The 20,714-nt window shown below is 41.1% G+C and overlaps 1 protein-coding gene across 1 annotated transcript in view; it reads left to right on the forward strand.

The window, feature by feature from the left end:
• The window catches only part of gpc1b (glypican 1b), an 80,933-nt gene that overhangs the window by 58,291 nt on the left and 1,928 nt on the right, over window positions 1-20,714 (forward strand). Inside the window, exons 3-9 of the mRNA XM_033982694.2 lie at window positions 1,252-1,479; window positions 2,840-3,003; window positions 15,800-15,965; window positions 16,076-16,206; window positions 18,020-18,151; window positions 18,330-18,463; window positions 18,976-19,151. Coding sequence (XP_033838585.1) covers window positions 1,252-1,479; window positions 2,840-3,003; window positions 15,800-15,965; window positions 16,076-16,206; window positions 18,020-18,151; window positions 18,330-18,463; window positions 18,976-19,151 — 1,131 coding nt within the window. The remainder of the gene's footprint in view (window positions 1-1,251; window positions 1,480-2,839; window positions 3,004-15,799; window positions 15,966-16,075; window positions 16,207-18,019; window positions 18,152-18,329; window positions 18,464-18,975; window positions 19,152-20,714) is intronic.

Raw genomic sequence — 20,714 nt, forward strand, 5'->3', positions numbered from 1 at the left:
CTCGTTTTTTAAAAGTTGCGGTAAACGTTCGGCCGTTTAGTTTCATTGCTCTTCCGTTTCTGTTTATTGAGCAGCTTTTACAATAAGGTTTTGGATTACTGCGCAAAAAGTTCACTCTTTATCCAGCCAGCGAGCGTTCATTTAGTTTGACATGTTATCCACAACATCAGAGTTTAAGAAATACATAAAAAAACAGCTCTTTAAGTCAGTATGAAAAAGAAAACGAAGTGCAGACATCGGTTTACAGTGGATTAATGCTTGTGATTAAATGAAATGTATTGAAATGTTCTAAAATAACTATCAGTCTTGAAGTATTGTCTGGAAACGAGCGCAGATAACGTAAGATTAATCTTCTTTCTGCTCCTTTCTTCTATGTTTTACTTTATGAAACTGTTGATGTTGTTTTATATTTTATGAATGAAATAAAATTGATCCGTCAGGTCTTCATAAACTTCATAAAAAGTAATATCTGTTGTAAAAATATGTAAACACTTTCTGCATTATTGTTTTGTTAGTTATCTGTACTTTTATTTTAGAGTGGATACTTTTTACTTTTACTTCACTACATTTGAGGGCAGATATCTGTACTTTCTACTCCACTACATGTTTTAACTGGACTGAAAAGTAAAAAGTACTTTTCATATGATTCGATCGGGTTATTTTCCCCATGTACGTAGTAAAATCTGGACTAAAGTTTTCGAGTTTACGCTTCAACTTTGAGCAAAACAAAAATAAAGATGCAAAATTCATATGAAAAATTAAGACATTGATTCGTATTGTTGCTGTTGACCAAAATATGTATCATTTTTAAATCAATATCACTACATATACACTAATATTTTTACTTTTTATGCTCAAAGTACAGTTTAAAATGAATACTTGAACACTTAAGTAAATGTACAGATACAGAGGTGAAAGATTACTCAAGTAAAAGCAAAAGTATCACATGAAAAATCTACTTAAGTAACAAAACAAAGTACTTCCTCCATCCTTGCCTTCCACACACAGGTCTGCACACTTTACAGTAACCCTCAAATGCACGAGTGTGTATAATGTGTTTTTACTTCTTTGACGTCTCCCTGTGGAGGAGCAGCTTTTCCTCCGTCTAACTTTAGCTCCTCTCTCCTCATAAAACAGCGTGGCACCCAAAACCGACCAAGAATACTGCGCATAGACGGAGCCGCTCTTAGAAAACACTTATACTACGCCGTGATGCTCCAAGATTTAACCGAAACTTTACTCATTTTGCAGGTTACTTCATGGAGCTGCTGAACCAGTCGTCCACCTCGCTGCACGCAACGCTGATGTCGACATGGGGCACGCTGTACTCCCAGAACGCACCTCTGTTCTCCGACCTGTACACGGACCTGAGGCACTACTACAAAGGCTCCAACATCAACCTGGAGGAGGTGCTCAATGAGTTCTGGGCCCGGCTCCTGGAGAGAGTCTTCCACTACGCCAACAAGCAGTACAACATAGGTACTTTATACTACACTCTATACATACACGCTTGAAACTGTACTGAAAAAAACAAAGTCGCTACCTGGGTTTAACTAAGCAAATACGTTGAGGTTGCTGCAGTTGGTCCGGTCGAGGTTCAGCAGAATGAGGTCAGCTGACACCTGAATAATACTGAATGACCACGTTATTCCATCAGTGGATTTTTTCTTCCCTGATGACACGGGCAGATTCCAAGATGACGATGCCAGGATTCATCGGGCTCAAATTGTGACAGAGTTGGTTCAGGGAGCGTGAGACGTCATTTTCACACATGGATTGTCCACCACAGAGTCCAGACCTTAACCCCATTGAGAATCTTTGGGATGAGCTGGAGAAGCTTTGTGCAGCGTCAGACTCGACCATCATCAATGCAACATCTTGGTGGAAAATGAATGCAACACTGGATGGAAATAAATGTTGTGACAGCGAATGAGTGACGTAATCAAAGCTAAAGGTGGTCCAATGAAATATTTTGAGTGTGTGACCTTTTTGTTGACCAGGCAGTGCATGGATTAGGTTTGTCAAAAAGTGTTACCTTGATACTAATCGATACTAACTACTCATTGGAATAGTCAGGAAGATTAAATGAATTAGTCTGTATAATCCCTCCGTCCAAATATGATCCATAGTAAAAGAAAAACGTAATTCTATCAACTGGACAGGTGTAGTTAACTTCTTCAGACAAATATGCGTACAGCGATTTGACCAGAACTGAAGAAGCGGTTTGGATGAGCAGCGAAACGTCTTCACTCAAGAAACTTTTTAACTTTTATTATGAAATAAGATAAAATTTTAACCGTTTTTGAATGGTCTTGATCTGTCAGAACTAGCCTAAAACCGTCATTTTAAAGAAGCTACTTTTTAGTTTTGAAACCATCTTGCTGCCCAAATTGGTATCAAACCTTTATCTTTAAAATACTGTGCTGTTTCACTGTCCACACGTCGCACAAAACTTCAATTTCAACCTTGATTTTAATATCAACTTTGAACACAAACCACAAACTCTTCAACTCTGGGCCTGATATAATGCAAGACACATTATGCAAAGCCTCTGTGGGGTGTGAATAACATTATAACAAGGATAAAACAAACACACCCAGAGCTTTGTTTAATTCAATCCTGTTTAGATAATCCTTTCTGCCATTGCCATCCATAAATCTTCATCTATCAGGGCTTAAAATGGCCTTCAATATAAAGAAACATTCTCTACGTTCGCCTGATCTGAATGTTGAGCACAGGTGGAAGTTTAATTTGTGAAAATATGAAAGTATTAATTGAAAAAAGTAACACAGAAACCGATCAGGTCTAATGTGACGTGGATGTGTGTGGTGTCTCGTAGGGGAGGACTACCTGGAGTGCGTGTCCAAACAGATGGACACATTGAGGCCCTTCGGAGACACTCCTCGTGAGATGAAGCTCAAAGTCACTCGGATGTTCGTGGCTTCGCGTTCGTTTGTCCAGGGCCTGATGACCAGCGGAGAGGCGGTGCGCAAGGTGTCGCAGGTAAGTGTAAATGGAGAGATGGCACGAACAAAAACAGACATTGTGGTTCTTTAAAGGGCCCATTTTATATTTTCTGATCTGTTATAATGTTGTTTCCTCATAAAAACAGACCTGGAGTTGTGTTTTTTTTGTTTCATTCACGCATGTTTAACACACAAATCCCGCATATTTAGGCTGAATTCTTCTCTCAAACGGAAAATACTCTGTTCCACTTTGTGATGTCATCATGTGGTGATACAGGAAGTGCTTCACCGTGTGTGTTTTTAAACTCCATTTAACTTCACTAGAATTATTTGCATGATTTCAGCGCTGGAATTGCCCAATTTCTACCGAATAAAAAGTAAAAGGTAGATGTTAACTTAAACTATCTACCACCTCATGACATCACAAGGGGGAACAGAGCGTTTTGAGCTTTGGAGATGTAGACGCACGAATGATAAAAGATAAAACATGTGTGAATGAAACAAAACACAACTCCAGATGAGTAACAACATTGTAACGTGACTTAAATCTTTTGTGCAACCTTTAATAGGACCTTTAATAGAACTGGATGTTTACAGTTTGCTGATGCACAGATTTAAACCCGTGACAGTTTTTAGATCTGCAGACTTTGCAGAATTGAGTTTGGTAGGCTTGAACAATTTGGCTGAAAGATGTTTGTGTAATCCCTCAGTCGTTCAGGCAAGATCCATAGCAAAAGAAAAGTTCAATTCTGTCAACTGGACAAAAGTTTAAGAGTGAAGACGCGTTTTTCTGTTCTGGTCAGATTATAGGTGGACACTGCCTTATGTTTATCTGTTAGTTTCAGTGTAGTTAACTCATTTTTAGATAGAAATAAGGCAGTGTCCACCAGCAATCTGACCAGAAGAAGTGACTTGGATAAGAAGCAAAACGTTTTCACTCTTAAACTTTTGCAATTTGACTATACAATAAAATGGAATGCATGTCTAAACTACAGTGGTGTTGGCAAGTTTTACTCATATTACAGTTATTCCTTTCGCGGTTTCGCTGTTTCGTGAATTTTTTTTGTGCAATTTTCCATGCTTTTTTACATCGTATGAATGTGCATTGTGTTCTGCGTCCTGATTGGCTGTTGGACTGTAGACCATTGTCCATCAGTCTCCTCCGTGCCGTGTCTCCTGTACAGTACAGAATGTGTTCAGACAAATGTACATAAACGTTGGATCGCAGTGTGACTCTGAAGTGCTGTATGTTTGCAATTTGTTGTCTCCCCGACAAAACCCACAATGTCGATGAAACAAACCATTCTGCACCGACAAAGGCGCCTACGAAGGTTTGAACTTTGAGAGAGTTTAAACAAGAAATGTGAGAAAATGTTAATGCCTGCGTGACAAAAGTGTATAAAGTGTGTGGTGAGGGGTTTTACAGACAAAAACATACAGAATAATTGTAAAAAATAGGGGAATTTTGCCTATTGTGGGTTATTTTTAGAACATAACCCTCACGATAAACAAGAAACCGATGTACTACTAAATTTTCTTAACATAAAACACAATTTCTGCTAATTGCAATCCTTCAAACTGTTATTCATCTTGCAGCTTTAGGCTCTACTATAGACTAATTAATATTTGTGATGATTTCATCTAGTGTTGGGCAATAAGGGGGGAAAAAAAACTAACTTTTTTCCCCTTTTGTTGATCGATCATAATATTCTCTTCCATTTATTCACAGGAAACAAATGTGGCTTTCGATATTAATTCCAGAAACATGACAGACTTCAGAATTCAAGTTGTAAATGTCAAAAACGGAGTAGACCAAGTTGATTAAAAAGCCCCCAGGTGATCGTTGACAATTAAAGCGATTGAACCTCAGATGTGATTAATTACACAGCCCTAATTTCATCTCCTGTCAACATCAGGAGAAAGTCGACATAATTGTGGTTCTCTTCTATACAGTTTTAACAGACACCTCTTAACATGTTCGATGTGTCTAAAGGACTCACGGCTCTCTGACTATTGAACTACACGGGGAGCGGCGTTCACTAATCTCCTTCTCTTCGGTCGTCCCATTACTCTGTATGACAGCGCGTTGCACAGTCGCACTCCGGGTCCATAACTATGACGAATGTATGTCGGTGCAGATGAGTGGCTCCATAAAGCACGGCCCAGGGATCTGCCAATCAGCCGCTCTGACCGCGTAATGTCAGGTGCACTCTGAAGAATGTGTGTTAATGCATCCCGCAAGAAATAGTCCCCCCGGAGCAGCAGACAGGAGCGAGATTACGATCCAGGCCGCATCAGAGAGAAATCATGCTGGCGAGGTGGCCCGTATTGACTAAAAAACCCGCTGCGTACTCATTCACGGAGTCTTGGGAGAAAACAGACATGAAGTTTTTTGGGTTTTTTATTATTTGTGGGTGTCTGTGTTATCCCTCAGTCGTCCAGGTGGGTTGCGTTTCAAAAGAAAGTTTCATTCTGCCGCTAGACAAAAGTTGTGGAGTGAATAGGTTTTGCTTCTTCAGTTCTAAAAGATTATCATTTAAATTATTTGTAATTTATACACAGTGGTTCCTCCTATATTGAGGGGATTACGTTCTAAAAAATAACTAAAAATAAAATAACAAAAAAAAAATAAAAAAAATAAAAAAATAAAATAACTAAAAAAATAAAATAGAAAATAAAAAACTAAATTTTTTTTTTTTAAATAACTAAAAAAAAAAAATAATTAAATAACTAAAAAAAAATTAAATAACTAAAAATTAAATAACTAAATTTAAAATTACTAAAATAAATAACTAAAAATAACCCGCAATAGGTGAAATCCGTGAAGTATCAGCTTTATTTTTTACAATTATTCTATATATTTTGCAGCTGTAAAACTCCTCACCACACACTTTATACACTTTTCTCAGACAGGCATTAACATTTTCTCACATTTCTCTCTTGTTTGATTAATTGTGACTTGTATTTCACAGTTCCTCTGACCGTGCGTCTTCGTCCTTCGAGGGACAACTGTATTCATAATTTAACAAAACAAAACAATCAATTTGGTATTTTATTGTATTTTAGTTGTAATATAAGATTTTAATATCTCCTACGGCTAAATACTAGTTCGTTCTGCCGTTGATTTGTTCAGGCCTTTTGAATGACTGTCTATTTAAAAATGGTTCACTGGGATTATCTTTCATTATTGTTTTTGTGTCTGTGTCATAAAGTAGTTTCAATATTATCGTTTATCACCTTGTATCTCGGTAGCGATGTATCGTGCTTCAAAATGTGTTATCGAGACGAGCCACTTGCCCTTTGACCCCAAGTATACACACAGCCTGAGCGACAGAGTAGGTCACATAGCAACCAGCCCCGCATGTAGTCCAACACAGAGACCAAAGGGTAGTCCCATAGCATAGAGCACATGTGTCAAACGCAAGGGCCACGGGCTAAATGTGGCCCACCATGTCATTTTATGCGGCCCACAACGAGGTAAATTAAAGGCTTTTTTTTACATCTATGGAAATGCATGTAAAAAAAAGTAGTTACATTTATTTTATATTACATTTGGCCGTTTGAGAGCCACCATTTTTGCGGTGTAAATTTGTTTGACACCCCTGGCATAGAGCGTGTATCAATGTACCTTGAGTAGATACATTCTGCCAATACCCATTTAATTTCGCCTTGATGAGATAAAATAATACTTAGAACTTGTTAGAATTTTGTAGTGAACATAATTTACCCCGTGCATCTCCGACAAACGCTCCCGTCATCCGATACCGCTCCCATATAGTTTTAAGGCCAGTTCAGAGAGGTGAAATATTACAAGGTCAGACCATGTTTTAAGTGTTAAAAAAGCATGACAAAGTAGACGGAGGAGATGTCTGCGCGCAAGGCCACATGTTGTGTTGAAGAGATGGATCAATGCTCCGTGTGATGGATGTGGGTGGTGCTGCCAGAGCTCACAGACTGCATCAGGATGAGGGGGAAGGAGATGTTCCTCTGCCTGCAGCACAGTCCCAGGCTTGGAGGATCAGTAAACACGAGGAGCGCAGTGGATTCAGCTGATGACAGTTCAATTACAGGGAAGTGAGCCGCTAAAGGGGTTGGAGATGCTACGTGGAAGGGCCATTAGAGGCAATTAGGAGGAATTAACAAGAAAAGCGTTTGTAAGATGAGTTCGGTGAGGGTACATGTATGACAAAATGAAGAGTTCAAAGTTAATGAACGATTCTATGATTATGCCATAGACTGTGCTTATATATAAACGGATATAGCTATCCCGCTAGCTGCCACGTTTCAAATAGAAGTGAACATGGACGCATTTCCGGCTCCATTTACTCTGGTTCCAATTCACTTTAAATAGAAAAGCTGTCGCCTCTGTCCCCATAACTGCTGTTAGACTCATTATTTTGGTCTTAAATGTTCGTATTAACCCGCTCCACATGATCCTGGGGTTTTTCTTTCGCAATTATGTCCGTAGATTATGCTATTGTAAGAATGTTTGTTTCTGGTGCAAGAGTCGGAAACATAAAGTCAGAAGGATTTAATGAGTTCCACACAGGTAAAGTGAACAATGAAACAACAGTGTCTCCGGTAAGGATAGAACAGAGCCCTGAGATGTGCATGTTGACAGTTTTTATAGCGTCTCTCGATGTGTGTGCGTATGAGAAAGGTCCTCCTTCTAATCCGCACGACGCCCTCATAAGATCCACGCTGGTCTGCACAACATCTTCAAGAGCTCTCATGCTTTCCAAAGGTCTGCATCCCCCTGGTGAGCACGTGTTATTTACCTTAGCATTAGTAAATCAAGACACCAGTTTGATGTCGTCCTGCGCTGCTAGAAAATACCTGACACTATGAATATTAATAACAGACAAATCAGGCGCCTTCTTTCCCTGAGGTCAATCCCGCTAGCGTTAACAACAGGTTTGATTGACAGCATTGCTAGGCAGTGGGAAGAGGCGTTACGGTCGACTTTTCAACCTCTTCACTCCAGATTGGCTCTTTGGTTGCTATGATACTCACGGTAGGAATTATAAATATGGATTCGGCTCCAGTTTCGCTTCTATAACTGCTCGAGCCTCGATGAGCTTCATTTGACTGGAGCTGAACTCTAACGGTGACGTCAGACTCACTTAGTCAACTTCTTTACACAGTCTGGGGATGGTGCACGGTGGCAGAGGAAGGATCTTGCATTGGGCTGAGGGAATATAAGCAAATGTTTGTCAGTCTGAATATTTATTTATTTTTTAACTATTTAAAAGTGCATTATAGAACTTTCCTGATGGATGGTCCCTATCGATTTGCCTCCATAGAGATGCTGATGCTTTTCCTGAAATATTCTAAAGCATTAACATTAACTTAAATCGAACCTTATCTAGTGTGTAATGTGAAAAACATGTAGAACATTCCAGGCAAAGCAATAAAAACCTCCATGGACATGAGCAGGTGGCGGACCCCTCACCAGAAAACGGTTCACAAATAAAGTAATGAAAGCTTGAAAAATAATACACAAAACGAACTTGAAAGAGTCTGTGGTTTATATAAATTGTAAATACAGTTGTTCCTCACTATATGTCTCTCGTTCATCTTTCGCAGTGCCGCTGTTTTGTGGATTTTTTTGTGCAATTTTCATGTGTTTTTTTTTTTTACATCGTATGAACATGCATTGTGTTCTGCGTCCTGATTGGCTGTTGGACTGTAGACCATTGTCCATCAGTGTCCTCCGTGCCGTGTCTCCTGTACAGTACAGAATGTGTTCAGACAAATTTACATAAATGTTGGATCGCAGTGTGACTCTGAAGTGCTGTATGTTTGCAATTTGTTTTCTCCCCGACAAAACCCACAATGTCGATGAAACAAAACGTTCTGCACCGACAAAGGCGCCGACGAAGGTTTGAACTTTGAGAGTGTTTAAACAAGAGAGAAATGTGAGAAAATGTTAATGCCTGTGTGAGAAAAGTGTATAAAGTGTGTGGTGAGGGGTTTTACAACAAAAAACATAGAGAATTGTAAAAAATAAAGCTGATACTTCGTGGATTTTGCTTATTGTGGGTTATTTTTAGAACGTAACCCCCCTGATAAACGAGGGACCACTGTATATTTAAACTCAATTACTTAAAAACCTGTATATTACAGTGTGTTACGACACTCCTGAGCCTCTGTGCTCTGTAACACTGTAGAATTGTTACTATATAAAGCAGAGATTATGAAACGTGTTCCAACTTTTTACATTTCCAACCCGCAGCCACCTTGAGTCAGCGTGACCGTGTGAACTCTCACTGTAGAGAATGAAATATCAGGCGCAGCATACACACTTATTATGTCGAAGTGTTATAGACTTTGACCAACTGCTCTGCTTTATATTCATAACTGGGGTGTCTGCCCTTAGCAGTGTCCTTTGCTTATGCAGATTAAAATGCCAGAGATACGAACAAATGCAGGAGTGACAGAACGCCAGAAAATTAAAACTCTGGAAGAATAACTATCTTCTCATCGTCCTTTTGGAGTTTTTGTGTGTGTGAGGAATCGTTCGTGTCCTAAAACGTACTCCGAATGTGTGAATGTGGTACAAATGAAAAGCGTCCACTAGAAACGTCTCTGATTCATTTGATTTTTCACAGTTGTAAAGAGACAAACCTATTTTTAGAGGCCGAGCTTTTAGATGGATGACATGGAAATGAACTGGTCCCAAACAAAGAGGAAACACTGGAGCATGTCAGTGCATTTGAACGAGGTGAAAAGGTCAAAAGATTAGAGTCCACAGTTTGGCAGTTTAATTTGAATGTTTTGCAGAAAATGACAATTTTCTTCAAAGTTTGAATGTTGTTTTGAAGATGAGAAAAATCTGAATATTGAGTATAGTGTTTATGGGAGAAAACATGTCAAAATGTTCAAAGTTTCATTTTTGTGGGTGTAATTTTAAAGTCCTTTCACATGTGTCTGATATTTGAACTTCAACGAACAGATTTAAGATGAGGAACATAAAAAATCTTATATTTGGTGATATTAATGTTGTTTAGTCACATAAAGGTTTTTCATCATAAGGCATTTTATGTGTAAAAACTGACTAAATTGACCACTTTTGTGACATTTAAAAGCTTCTTTTTGTTGTGATATGAGATACTAAAAAATCTACAGAGGGGATTTTGGATATCTTATTTAGTATTTGAGTAAACTCGATCTGACTTAAAATGTGTTTATAAATTCAAATGTTCCCTCTTTTCTTTGGAGTTGAAACTTGAAATAGTCAGACTTGGAATTTGGCACCAGAAAATCGGTCTTAACTTCCTGAAACCTGGCGTCCGCATATGTCCACAACACATTTTAGCTTGTCTTTTATTTATTTTTTTGTAAATGCACATGTCTTCCTGCTCCTGTCAGCAGCTCTTCACATGAGACACTTTGTTCCAAGAGACACAATTGTTGTTTCTCATTTTGTTTTTACTCAGGACAAATGTTGCTGTGTTCAGGGACTTAACTGTTTTTGCAAATCATTACTCAAATGTTCTGTCAAAATGATTAAAACGTAGAACGAATGTCCTCATCTGTGGACATCACTTTTCTCAGAAACTAGATAATGTAAAAAGGTAAGTCCCAATCAGCCCAAATAACAAAGCGAAATTAATAAATCCATGTAAGAACTCGGGTCTTAGGAGGTTAACATTTCATCAAAATCTTATTAAGTAGACTGCAAAGTTGTAAAGCAGGGGTGTCCAAACTATGGCCCAGGGGTCAAATGCGGCCCTCAGACCAATTTTTTTTGGCCCTCAAACCTACAGGTAAACTGGTCCAATTGATCATATTCAGTACTTTTTACGGCAAATTTGAATAATCCTACCAGTATAACCTAAATAACATCACACTGCATTGTCGAACAGACCAAATGTTAATATTTCAAGCCTCATTTAAAGTATGAAGTCAAAACTATGTTAAATGAACCATCTGAATTATCCACTGTATTGACCACTGTGGCCCTCCGTGTTGAATATTTTTCAAGATATGACCCTCGGTGAAAAAAGTTTGGGCACCCCTGTTGTAAAGAGTTGTATAGTGTAAAGTTTGGTGTGTGTTGGTGCTACTTTAAGAGCTGATCCTTATGTCCCTGTGGGGAAAAATGCATTTTCAGAAAACAGACTTTTAACTTACAATGTCCCGTCTAACTCTATAACTCTACAGAGGAAAGATGATTACATTAAATATTAAAACATGTTTCACAGCAGAGTGGACAATTGTGTTGTTTCCACATGAATGACCAAACTGACCAAAAAATTGAAAGAAAGTAAGTTTTTCCTGCCGAGTATCTCTAGTTTTTTGCCAAAATATGATGTGCACATAAAAAAACAATTAAAAAATATATAATAATGATGATTAAAAATGCTCTTTGTTCTTAGGTCTGGGTGTTTTTTCTGGCTGCGTTTGAAATCCACCTTTACTGCAGAAAGGACGAGTGCTGTTAGGTTTTTTTCGTAGCTTTAAAATCCGCCTCTTTCGCAGTAGTTGTCATGCCCTTAACTCTCCCCTCCGTCCCTCCCTGCGGACAGCTTTATACCCAGGGGAGGGGCAGCGGGGAAGTGGGCCACGTGCCACATGCATAACTGGCTCTGGAGGCGAGGAGTCTGGATCAGCTGGCCGCCGAACACAGGGGGAGAGGTCGCTCATATATCCTTACTAATTAGAAGGGAGACAGCGGGAAAGACCAAACCCAAAGATACAGTTCTAACCAGAGCGTACGAGGTTCTGAAGCTGCGTAGAAATGTCGAAAAAACACTACAAAAAGTCACATTTGCGCGGTGACGAAGTGAATCCAGAGGCACGAATGTATTTTGTCAGTAACTCTCACAGCGGTCGGACTCGTTAACGATCGTAAAACTGAAAGAAAGCGTCTGATCCACTGCTTTGTTTCGCGTTTTGAGATGAGAGCTGGTTGGTTGTTGTATGGAAGTTCACCCTGATTCTCTTAACATCTGAAAAATCAGTTGTAAAGTCGCGCTCATGCCCAGAAATTCATGCATACTGATGTGCCAAAAGGTCTGTGAGGGCTAGGAACAAGTTTGTCATGGGTAACTTTAAACTTCCTATCTCCTTTTATGGTTTGAAAATCTGGTACCGCAGCTTTAATATAACTGCAGTACTTAAAGAGACGGTGTTTTACTTCTACTGCGGCGAAAACGTAACATAATTAGATCGTAATAGTTCATTTTATTGTTTTGAAAATGCTATATTCGCCAAAATGTTTACTAAATTTTGCTTTTGTTTTGTGTCTCGCCCTCCCTTTGCTCTCCGCGCTAAGTCACTCCCGCTTCAGAACGCTATCACCTTACAATCAGTGTGTATTCTGCTAAAGAAACTTCTCTGCTTCTGCATCGCGTCAGGTTTGTGAAGTTGTAGAGTTTTGTTTTGTGTCAAATTTGGACCCGAAAAGCTGGTTAATGCGGGCGACAGAAGCTCGGTTGGCGGTTCGAGTTCTGGTCTCGACGTAAACATCGTTGGTTGATGTTTTTTTTTTACAGACGATCGCGGTTGTCGTGTTCTTGAGCAAGACACTTAACTCCCCTTGCCCCCAGTGTCTGTGTACGGTAGTGTATGATTGTTGTAAAAGACAAAGTTTAAACCTGTAAACTGGAGAAATAGTTGTAGGAGTGAAATATGGAGGGGTGTGTAGGTGTGTGGGGGTGTGTGTGTGTGTGTATGAATGTGTGTATGAATGTGTGTATGAATGTGTGTATGAATGTGTGTATGAATGTGTGTATGAATGCGTGTATAAATGTGTGTATAAATACGTGTGTGAATGTGTGTACAAATGTGTGCATGAATGTCTTTATGAATGTATGTGTGTATAAACGTATGTGTGTAGGGGTGTGTGTGTGTGTGTGTGTGTATGTGTGTGTAGAAATGTGTGTAAAAATGTGTGCATGAATGTGTTTATTAATGTATGTGTGTATAAATGTGTGTGTGTAGAAATGTGTGTAGAAATGTGTGTGTGTGTATAAATGTGTGTATAAATGTGTGTGTGTAGAAATATGTGTGTGTGTACAAATGTGTGTATAAATGTATGTGTGTGTATAAATGTGTGCATGAATGTGTATTTGAATGTATGTGTGTATAAATTTGTGCATGAATGTCTGAGTTATTCCCTGATGCACGTCACTTTTTGTCCCTCGAACGTGGAAACGCGCCGTATAAAACTGTCCCCATTTCACCATCCGCAGGAGGAAGTTCATAATTTCGTTCTTGCATAGCTCCGTTTTCCTCCGTCAAGGACACAAAACCGCGCAGGAGCGATGATCCAATGACAACTTAATCAGATAATAATGAAAATGATGATTAGTTGTCAACTGAGGTCAATGAGTCCTATTACAGTCTCATTTGAAGAAGCCCCTCCCTGCGCTCTCCCGGCCTCACCGCAACTCCAAGGTTACAGAGGAAGTTGTCAGCATCCGCCCCCAATTAGCCGCGCCGGGCCCCGTTTGATGTCAGGATCCCGCGCGCTAATACAGTACAGCTGATGTAACCTCACTGTAAGATGAATGCGTCTCTCCTCATAACTAGACTTTGATTAGCCTCGCGGTCCCTCCCTTCTCCTCCTCCTCCTCCTCTTTTGCGGCTCACCCTCGCACATTCGCGGACTTCTCCCTCTTCACAAAAAGCGTGGCCCAGGTGTGAGTCACGGCGAGCTAATGAGCGGCGGGCTAATGCGGGGCGCAGACGCTGACTCTGGCTCTGACTCATCCCGCTTTGGAGATTTGGAGATGGTTTGACGCTGATCCACCTCGTCATGTCCCAGTGAAAGTCAGTTTTTAATGATCATGTGCAGTTAACAGTACAAAGCCCCGCTGCTGGCAACGCTCTGATGTTTAATGATCTGTTAATATGTCGTTATTTAATGCTATTAGCGCGTAGCAGAGGCAGGAGGTGCGTCGGGCGAGAAAAATTGGATACTTCGGCGCCACAAACGCAATTTAATAAGCTGGGGATAAACATTTATACTCACACCTGCACTTGTTTTAATGTTTTAAATGGATTTACGTACTTGTTTTGTTTTTTTCCGGATTTGATTTGAGCGGGGCACCCATAAAAAGGAGAAAAAGAAAAGAGCGCTCTCATTGGGCTCTCCCTGCGTAAATAAAGATAACTGAAAAAATTAATATAACCCGGGGAAAAACAGAATAAAATTACGGTTGTTGTTTTGTTGTTCGAATATTGAGCACATGGTTTGTAATAAAAACGAATCAGTGCGGCGTAATCGTCCAGACCAAAAAAAAAATTCTAAAACGGAGACGGTTCTTTTCAAAAAGCCTGATTAAATAAGCGAAGGAACTGTATTTGGCGTAAACGTGCGGAGTCCATACGTAAGTCGCTGCACGGTCGTAACTTAATTGTGACAACGTGAGAAACAAACCCATGACGAGGCTGTGTATTTGGCCACGCCCACTCCTGTCATGCGTTTTTATAGCGTCCCCGTGATTCCTATTCTTGTCCCGTTTCAGTGTAGATTATACTAAATCTGATGTGAGCCGCAGACCTTTTCTGTTGGAAGAGCAGTTTCCAGGAAAAGTGTCAGACTGGCCCAGATGTCAGCGTCGGAGCACTTTTGTATGCGTAGCTGGGCCTCTTACACACACACACACACACACACACACACAGACACACACTTCCTCCTGGTTCTGTATGCAGAGCCCAACTCTCCGGTGAACAGAGCTTACTGGTATTAACCCAGTTTCACTTTTCACGCACGAAGGCCCGTTCCTAGGGGAGCAGCCTCGCGGGATGGGGAGAATCGGAGGAGGCAGGAAGGAGGATGCGGCGAGGAGGAATACTTGTAGCCCATGAATGTCTGGGGCCTTTTCATCTCTTGGGAAACCAAAAGCAAATTCTCTCAAACTGGTTACCGCAGCAACTGTGCAGAATAAAAGTCCGCGGGAAGGAGAGAAGTTTAAAAAAAGGTCACGCTGGGGAATGACCTCCCACCACTCGAGTCTCTGTAGATACACGAAGAGGTTTTTACTCTTGTACGACTGATATGAGAGATGAGGCTTGTGTCACTGAGTTATTATGCAACTATATGGCTAAAGTTAAGTTTGCATGTTGAATTGTGAGTCTTAGCTTATAGATGTTGCAGTCTTGGCTCACTAACACTTCAAACTTGATGTTGATACTGCGGAAATACTTCAGTAATCGAAGTCCAAGATGGCGCCACGTACAGTCGCCCTGGTATTTTGGTGTTTATTATTATTCAGTGTTTTTATGTTGCATTTTATCATTGTAGAAAGTTCCTCGTTTGTGAGTTGTGTTCACTGACAATGGCAATAAACATCTGGTTCTGATTCTGATTCTGATCTGTCCTTCTTCAAATGAGTATCTAATTTTGTTGCTTGTCTTTGTATCTTTTTGTATCTGGATGTTGTTTTTTGTGACAATAAAAGCTCTATGTGTTCGCCAATGAAGACTTTCTCCTTAGAAACTCCTCTGTTTGTCCACCTGTCACTTGAAGGATACCATTTCACCTGTCAGCTTCTCACGCTCACAAAGAAGCGCAAAGTATAGGCCCGTGTTTCAGTTCTGTTCTTCATCTCCTCGGTTCTTCCTCAGTTAATTCCACGGACTGAGGTTTAAGGGCAACACAGGAGAGAACTGGATTATTTCGGATTGTGCCTCTTCCCATTGTAAGCGCGTGATTGACAGCTACGGACTCGAAAAGGCTGGAAAAAAAACTGATGACTAGACTGAGATTTCACTATAAACACGCAGCCGCCTTCACTCATTTGCATTGTAATATTAGATCCTTTTTTTACCAGGTGTTGCTGGTCAGTGATGTATGTTTTTACTTCCTTGTTTGTCTCCAGGTGCAGCTGAGCCAGGAGTGCATGCGGGCTATGATGAAGATGACGTATTGCCCCCACTGTCGCGGCATGGCCTCGGCTCGCCCCTGCGCCAACTACTGCGCCAACGTCATGAAGGGCTGCCTCGCCAACCAGGCCGACCTCAACTCCGAGTGGAGGCATCTGGCAGGTGGGCACTTCCGCAGCATATGGAGCTAAACGCACTGTTCGTTTAAGCGACTGGAACGAGTCCAGCGATATCTTTACTAAAGGCGAACTTACAATCTGTGTGTTTTGCAGACACGCTAATACAAGTGGCTAACCGTTTCGAAGGCCCCACCGGAGTAGATGTGGTCGTCCTGTCGCTGCCTTTCCGTATTTCAGAAGCGATGTACACCATGATGGACAATATAGAAGATATTAACAGCAAGGTACGAGAACAAAATGTCAAAACTGGGGCTTCGTGTTTTGCTCATGACACAAGTACGCTCCATTTTGGTTGATTTTAGCATTTTACTCTACATTGACTTGCTGATCTTAATAGCGGTTGAATGGTTTCATTATGAACAAAATGTGTAAAAATAAATATTAAAGGTCATACAGTGGTTAAAGAAGACTCAATTTCGCACAGCAACAGTTGTGCAATACATTGATTTTCTCTCTCGCAGTTAACTAAAACCTTTAAACCTGCTTCTACTTCTGCGCACGTCTCAACAAATATATCCAGGCTGATTTGGAACATGGCCCTAATTGAAAAGGCCACACGTCGGCTCCTGTATCCTAAGGCCAAACCAGAAGATGTGAGTTCTGGGTGTGCTGCAGCCCGGCTCCTCTTCACCGTCTAATGTGTTTGAGCTACACTTTTATGTGGGTCTTTAAAAGCCACTGCAGCACTACGGTCTGACTGATGTTTGGTGAGAGCGGGAAACAGCTGAGATGGAGATGGATTGGAAACAAAGATGCGTCTGTGCTGAGAAACCGTGAGCCGTACCATAGCCTGGCACTGCGACCTTTGACCCTGTTGGTAATCACTGAAGCTTTGGTCAGTGCTATCGTAGCTGCTGCTCATTCCTCTAATCCACATGTGTCAAACTCAAGGCCCGCGGGCTAAATGTGGCCCTCCACATCATTTTACGTGGCCCTCGACAAGGTAAATTTAAAGGTATGATGGTCTTAAAATGTCATTTTATCAGGAGACACGCAGTTACACAGACATATTTTGACGGCAGCCATTTTGTTAATGTGGCCCTCGGTGAAAATGTGTTTGACGCTCCTGCTCTAGTTGGCCGATATTTGCGTTTTAACTGGCGCAGAACAAATGGAAAATCATTTTGTGTCTGGGGAAAAAGAAGAAAATTCACTATATGATCAATTAATGGATTTCAAGTCATTACTTTTTTGCGTTTGGTCATGAAAATGTTGCTTCTACACAAGGAATGAATTTTATTTCCAGGTTAATTTCTATGTTTTAGTAATCTTCCTGCAAAGTCCTGATTGGTTATATTTTAGCGCATAAGACAAGACTGAATAAAACACCTTTTTAAACAAATTCCATTCTTTGTAACGTATCGCCTCCTTCCTTATGAGCCATATGTTCTGTTTCACTTTGATTGCATCGTTAAGGCAGCGCTAACCTCTCTCAGCTTCTGCGCGCACTTTAACCTCTTCTGAACCGCTGTGCTTGAGAGAAATGACTGCAGGCTAAAGACAGGATTAGTTTGCGGTTGCGTCCGAAGGCTCAGATGTTTGATGCTCCCGTAAACAGGCCAGATTGCATGACAGATTGACTGCAGTTTTCTAGCGTATTCCCGAGGTCTGTTTATAAAATGTTAAGGCCAATGGGGACACGTAGTTCTTTCTAAAAGTGTGATTCATTCGCTCGCTGCTCTGTGCCACTGACTCCAGGGTTATGTAAATTTCCCTCATAACTTGTCCCAGTTGGTTAGCAGATAAAATTTAGCCAAAATGTTCAAAGTTTCTTTTACAAAAGGCCAGATAGCAACTTCCAGCTAATTTAAAACAGTTAGGTAACAGTAACTCGTATACTATCCAAACACAATGTTAAAAATGTACGTTGCAGTGGTGTAATCCTTTTTATTTGTACTGCGTGTTGAATATTGCAAACACGAGCAGCAGGATGAGCAATGACAGATCCTAAAAACAAGACTTTTTTTGGAGGTTCTGGTGCATTTTTTTGGTTAAATTCTAATGAAGATGCATGAGTCGTGTTCCGTGTCCCTGTAGATGTTCCAGAGATGCGGTGACCTGCGGACAGGGGGCAGTAGCGGCACAACGGGAGCAGAGGAGGAGGTGAAGAGAGCCAGGATCACTGTGGAGGACAGTCTGGGCCCCAGCTCCAACACGCTCAGCGGCCTGGTCAGTTCTCTTTTTATGCTTTTTTTTTTTTTAATCATTTCATATTTTGGACAGCTGCTTTTCAGTTGCGTAACCATAGGATTGTTATGTTATTTTTGGTAATAAAAGGAAAGACAGTATTGTGCGATTGTTGACCTCTGTTGAACGTTGAAGTTGACGTGCAGATGTTGTGTTGTAGGTGTCAGACGTGATAGTCAGGCTGAGGAACATGCAGCCGTACTGGGTGTCTCTGCCCACCGTCCTGTGCAGTGACCGCATCGCCACCGGGACGGGAGCAGAGGACAAGTGCTGGAACGGCATGAGTCGAGCCAGGTACTACTCACATACAGCTGTGTAAAACTGTGAGGACTTTGAGGTCAGGATTATTATCATAACATAACACTTTTGCAAAATATTTGACATTGTATTCAAATTAAATGACAGTAAATAGGTTTCTTTTAAACGTCAGAACACCACTAATTATAAAAATAAAAACCTTTTGTCCATGCTGAACCAATTTTGCAAGATTGAAACGACTCCAGTTATGTTTTTGATAACTGAGCATCATCATTCTTTGGGATAACAGATGGAAATTAGCTTTTGGCTGTAATCCGTTGGCGTTTGGCTTTTACATTCACGTTGTATCATGTCTGTTCATTAGCATTAGCATTGTCCCGATCAAATAAATAAATAAAAAACATGATAACATTGATTCCAGTTGAGTCAAAGTCACTTCCAAATTACAAGCGTCATGGATTCTCAAGGGGAAAACACTTGGATCTATTTACAAAATCAAAACTCATGGACATGGAAGAGAAATGCGGTGATGTACTTTTGTTTGTCAGATATCTTCCTGAAGTGATGGGCGACGGTCTGGCCAGTCAAATCAACAACCCCGAGGTGGAGATGGACATCACCAAACCGGACATGGTGATCCGGCAGCAGATCATGCAGCTGAAGATCATGACGCACAGACTGAAGAACGCCCTCAACGGGAACGACGTGGACTTCCAGGACACCAGTGAGTGCCTCCAGCAGAGCCCTATATACTTTAAAGACGCAAAACTTTATCAAAGCCCGGCTATATACACTTTAAAGGTCTGGATTAAAGCAGATAAACAAGTCAACAGCGCATTCTGTAAGCAAAAAGGCATCCAAAATGAGATTACATTTGAAAGGCACCGAGCATAAATTAGAGGCTCAATTTGAATTATTCTGTTTATGCTTCATGGGAAATGATTCATAGGAACAAAATTAGTGGGAGCAGCGTGTAAACCCGTGCTGCCTTGTTTGGTAAATGCTCTAAATCATTCAACACTTGAGCCTCCACAAAGTTATTCTGTGAACTGTAGAAGGGGATGTTGTATGAAGCCTGTGTGTGCTCAGGTAGAACTGAAGTCTAAAACACAATACCTAAGAATCCGTCCAGAACAAGGACAATCTACACAGAACGAGCATGTTTTTATGACAGTTTAAACCTTCTGTTAACAAAATAAACATGTTAGCATTTATTTGTAGTCATATATTTAGAATTATTGTGCCATTTAGAAGTGTTGGACCTTATTAAGGAATTACCTCTACATATGTATCCAAACAGGAAGTAAAATGATAAACTCTATCAAAATTTGAAACGTATAGAAAAAGCTCGGCAAGAGTTTTAGTAAACTCTTAAATACGATTATGTAGGAGGAGTAAGAGGAGGAGGAGTAAGAGGAGGAGGAGTAAGAGGAGGAGGAGGAGGAGGAGGAGGAGGAGGAGGAGGGGGAGTGAGAGGAGGAGGACTAAGAGGAAGATGGAGAGGAAGAGGGGGAGTAAGAGGAGGAAGAGTAAGGGCTAAGAGGGGGAATAAGAGGAAGAGGGAGAATAAGAGGGGGGAGTAAGAGGAAGAGGAGGAGTAAGAGAACGAGAGGGCGTAAGAGGAAGACGGGGAGTAAGAGGAAGAGGAGGAGTAAGAGGAAGACGGGGAGTAAGAGAAGGAGTAAGGGCTAGGAGGGGGAATAAGAGGAAGAGGGGGAGTAAGAGAAAGAGGGGGAGTAAAGGGAGCAGAGTAAGGGCAGGGTAAGAGGAGGAGGAGTAAAAAAGAGGGGGAATAAGAAGAAGAGGGGGAGTAAGAGGAGGAGGAGTAAGGGCTAGGAGGGGGAATAAGAGGAAGAGGGGGAGTAAAGGGAGGCAGAGTAAGGGTAGGGTAAGCGGAGGAGGAGTAAAGAAGAAGAGGGGGAAGAAGAAGAGGAGGAGTAAGGGCTAGGAGGGGGAGTAAGAAGAGGAGGGTGAGTAAGAGGAGGAGTAAGGGAGAGGGGGGAGTAAGAGGGGGGTAAGAGGAGGAGTAAGGACGAGGAGGGGGAGTGATGGAGTAAGAGGTGGAGGAGTTAGAAGAGGGAGTAAGAGGCAGAGGAGTAAGAGGCGGAGGAGTAAGAGGCGGAGGAGTAAGAGGCGGAGGAGTAAGAGGCGGAGGAGTAAGAGGCGGAGGAGTAAGAGGCGGAGGAGTAAGAGGCGGAGGAGTAAGAGGCGGAGAGGAAGAGGAGGGGGAGGAAGAGGAGGAAGAGGAGTCGTCGTCTAACCTGTCACACTTACAGTAACAGTTCTC

This window comes from Periophthalmus magnuspinnatus, chromosome 17 (genome assembly GCF_009829125.3).
Source record: "Periophthalmus magnuspinnatus isolate fPerMag1 chromosome 17, fPerMag1.2.pri, whole genome shotgun sequence".
Lineage (NCBI taxonomy): Eukaryota > Metazoa > Chordata > Actinopteri > Gobiiformes > Gobiidae > Periophthalmus > Periophthalmus magnuspinnatus.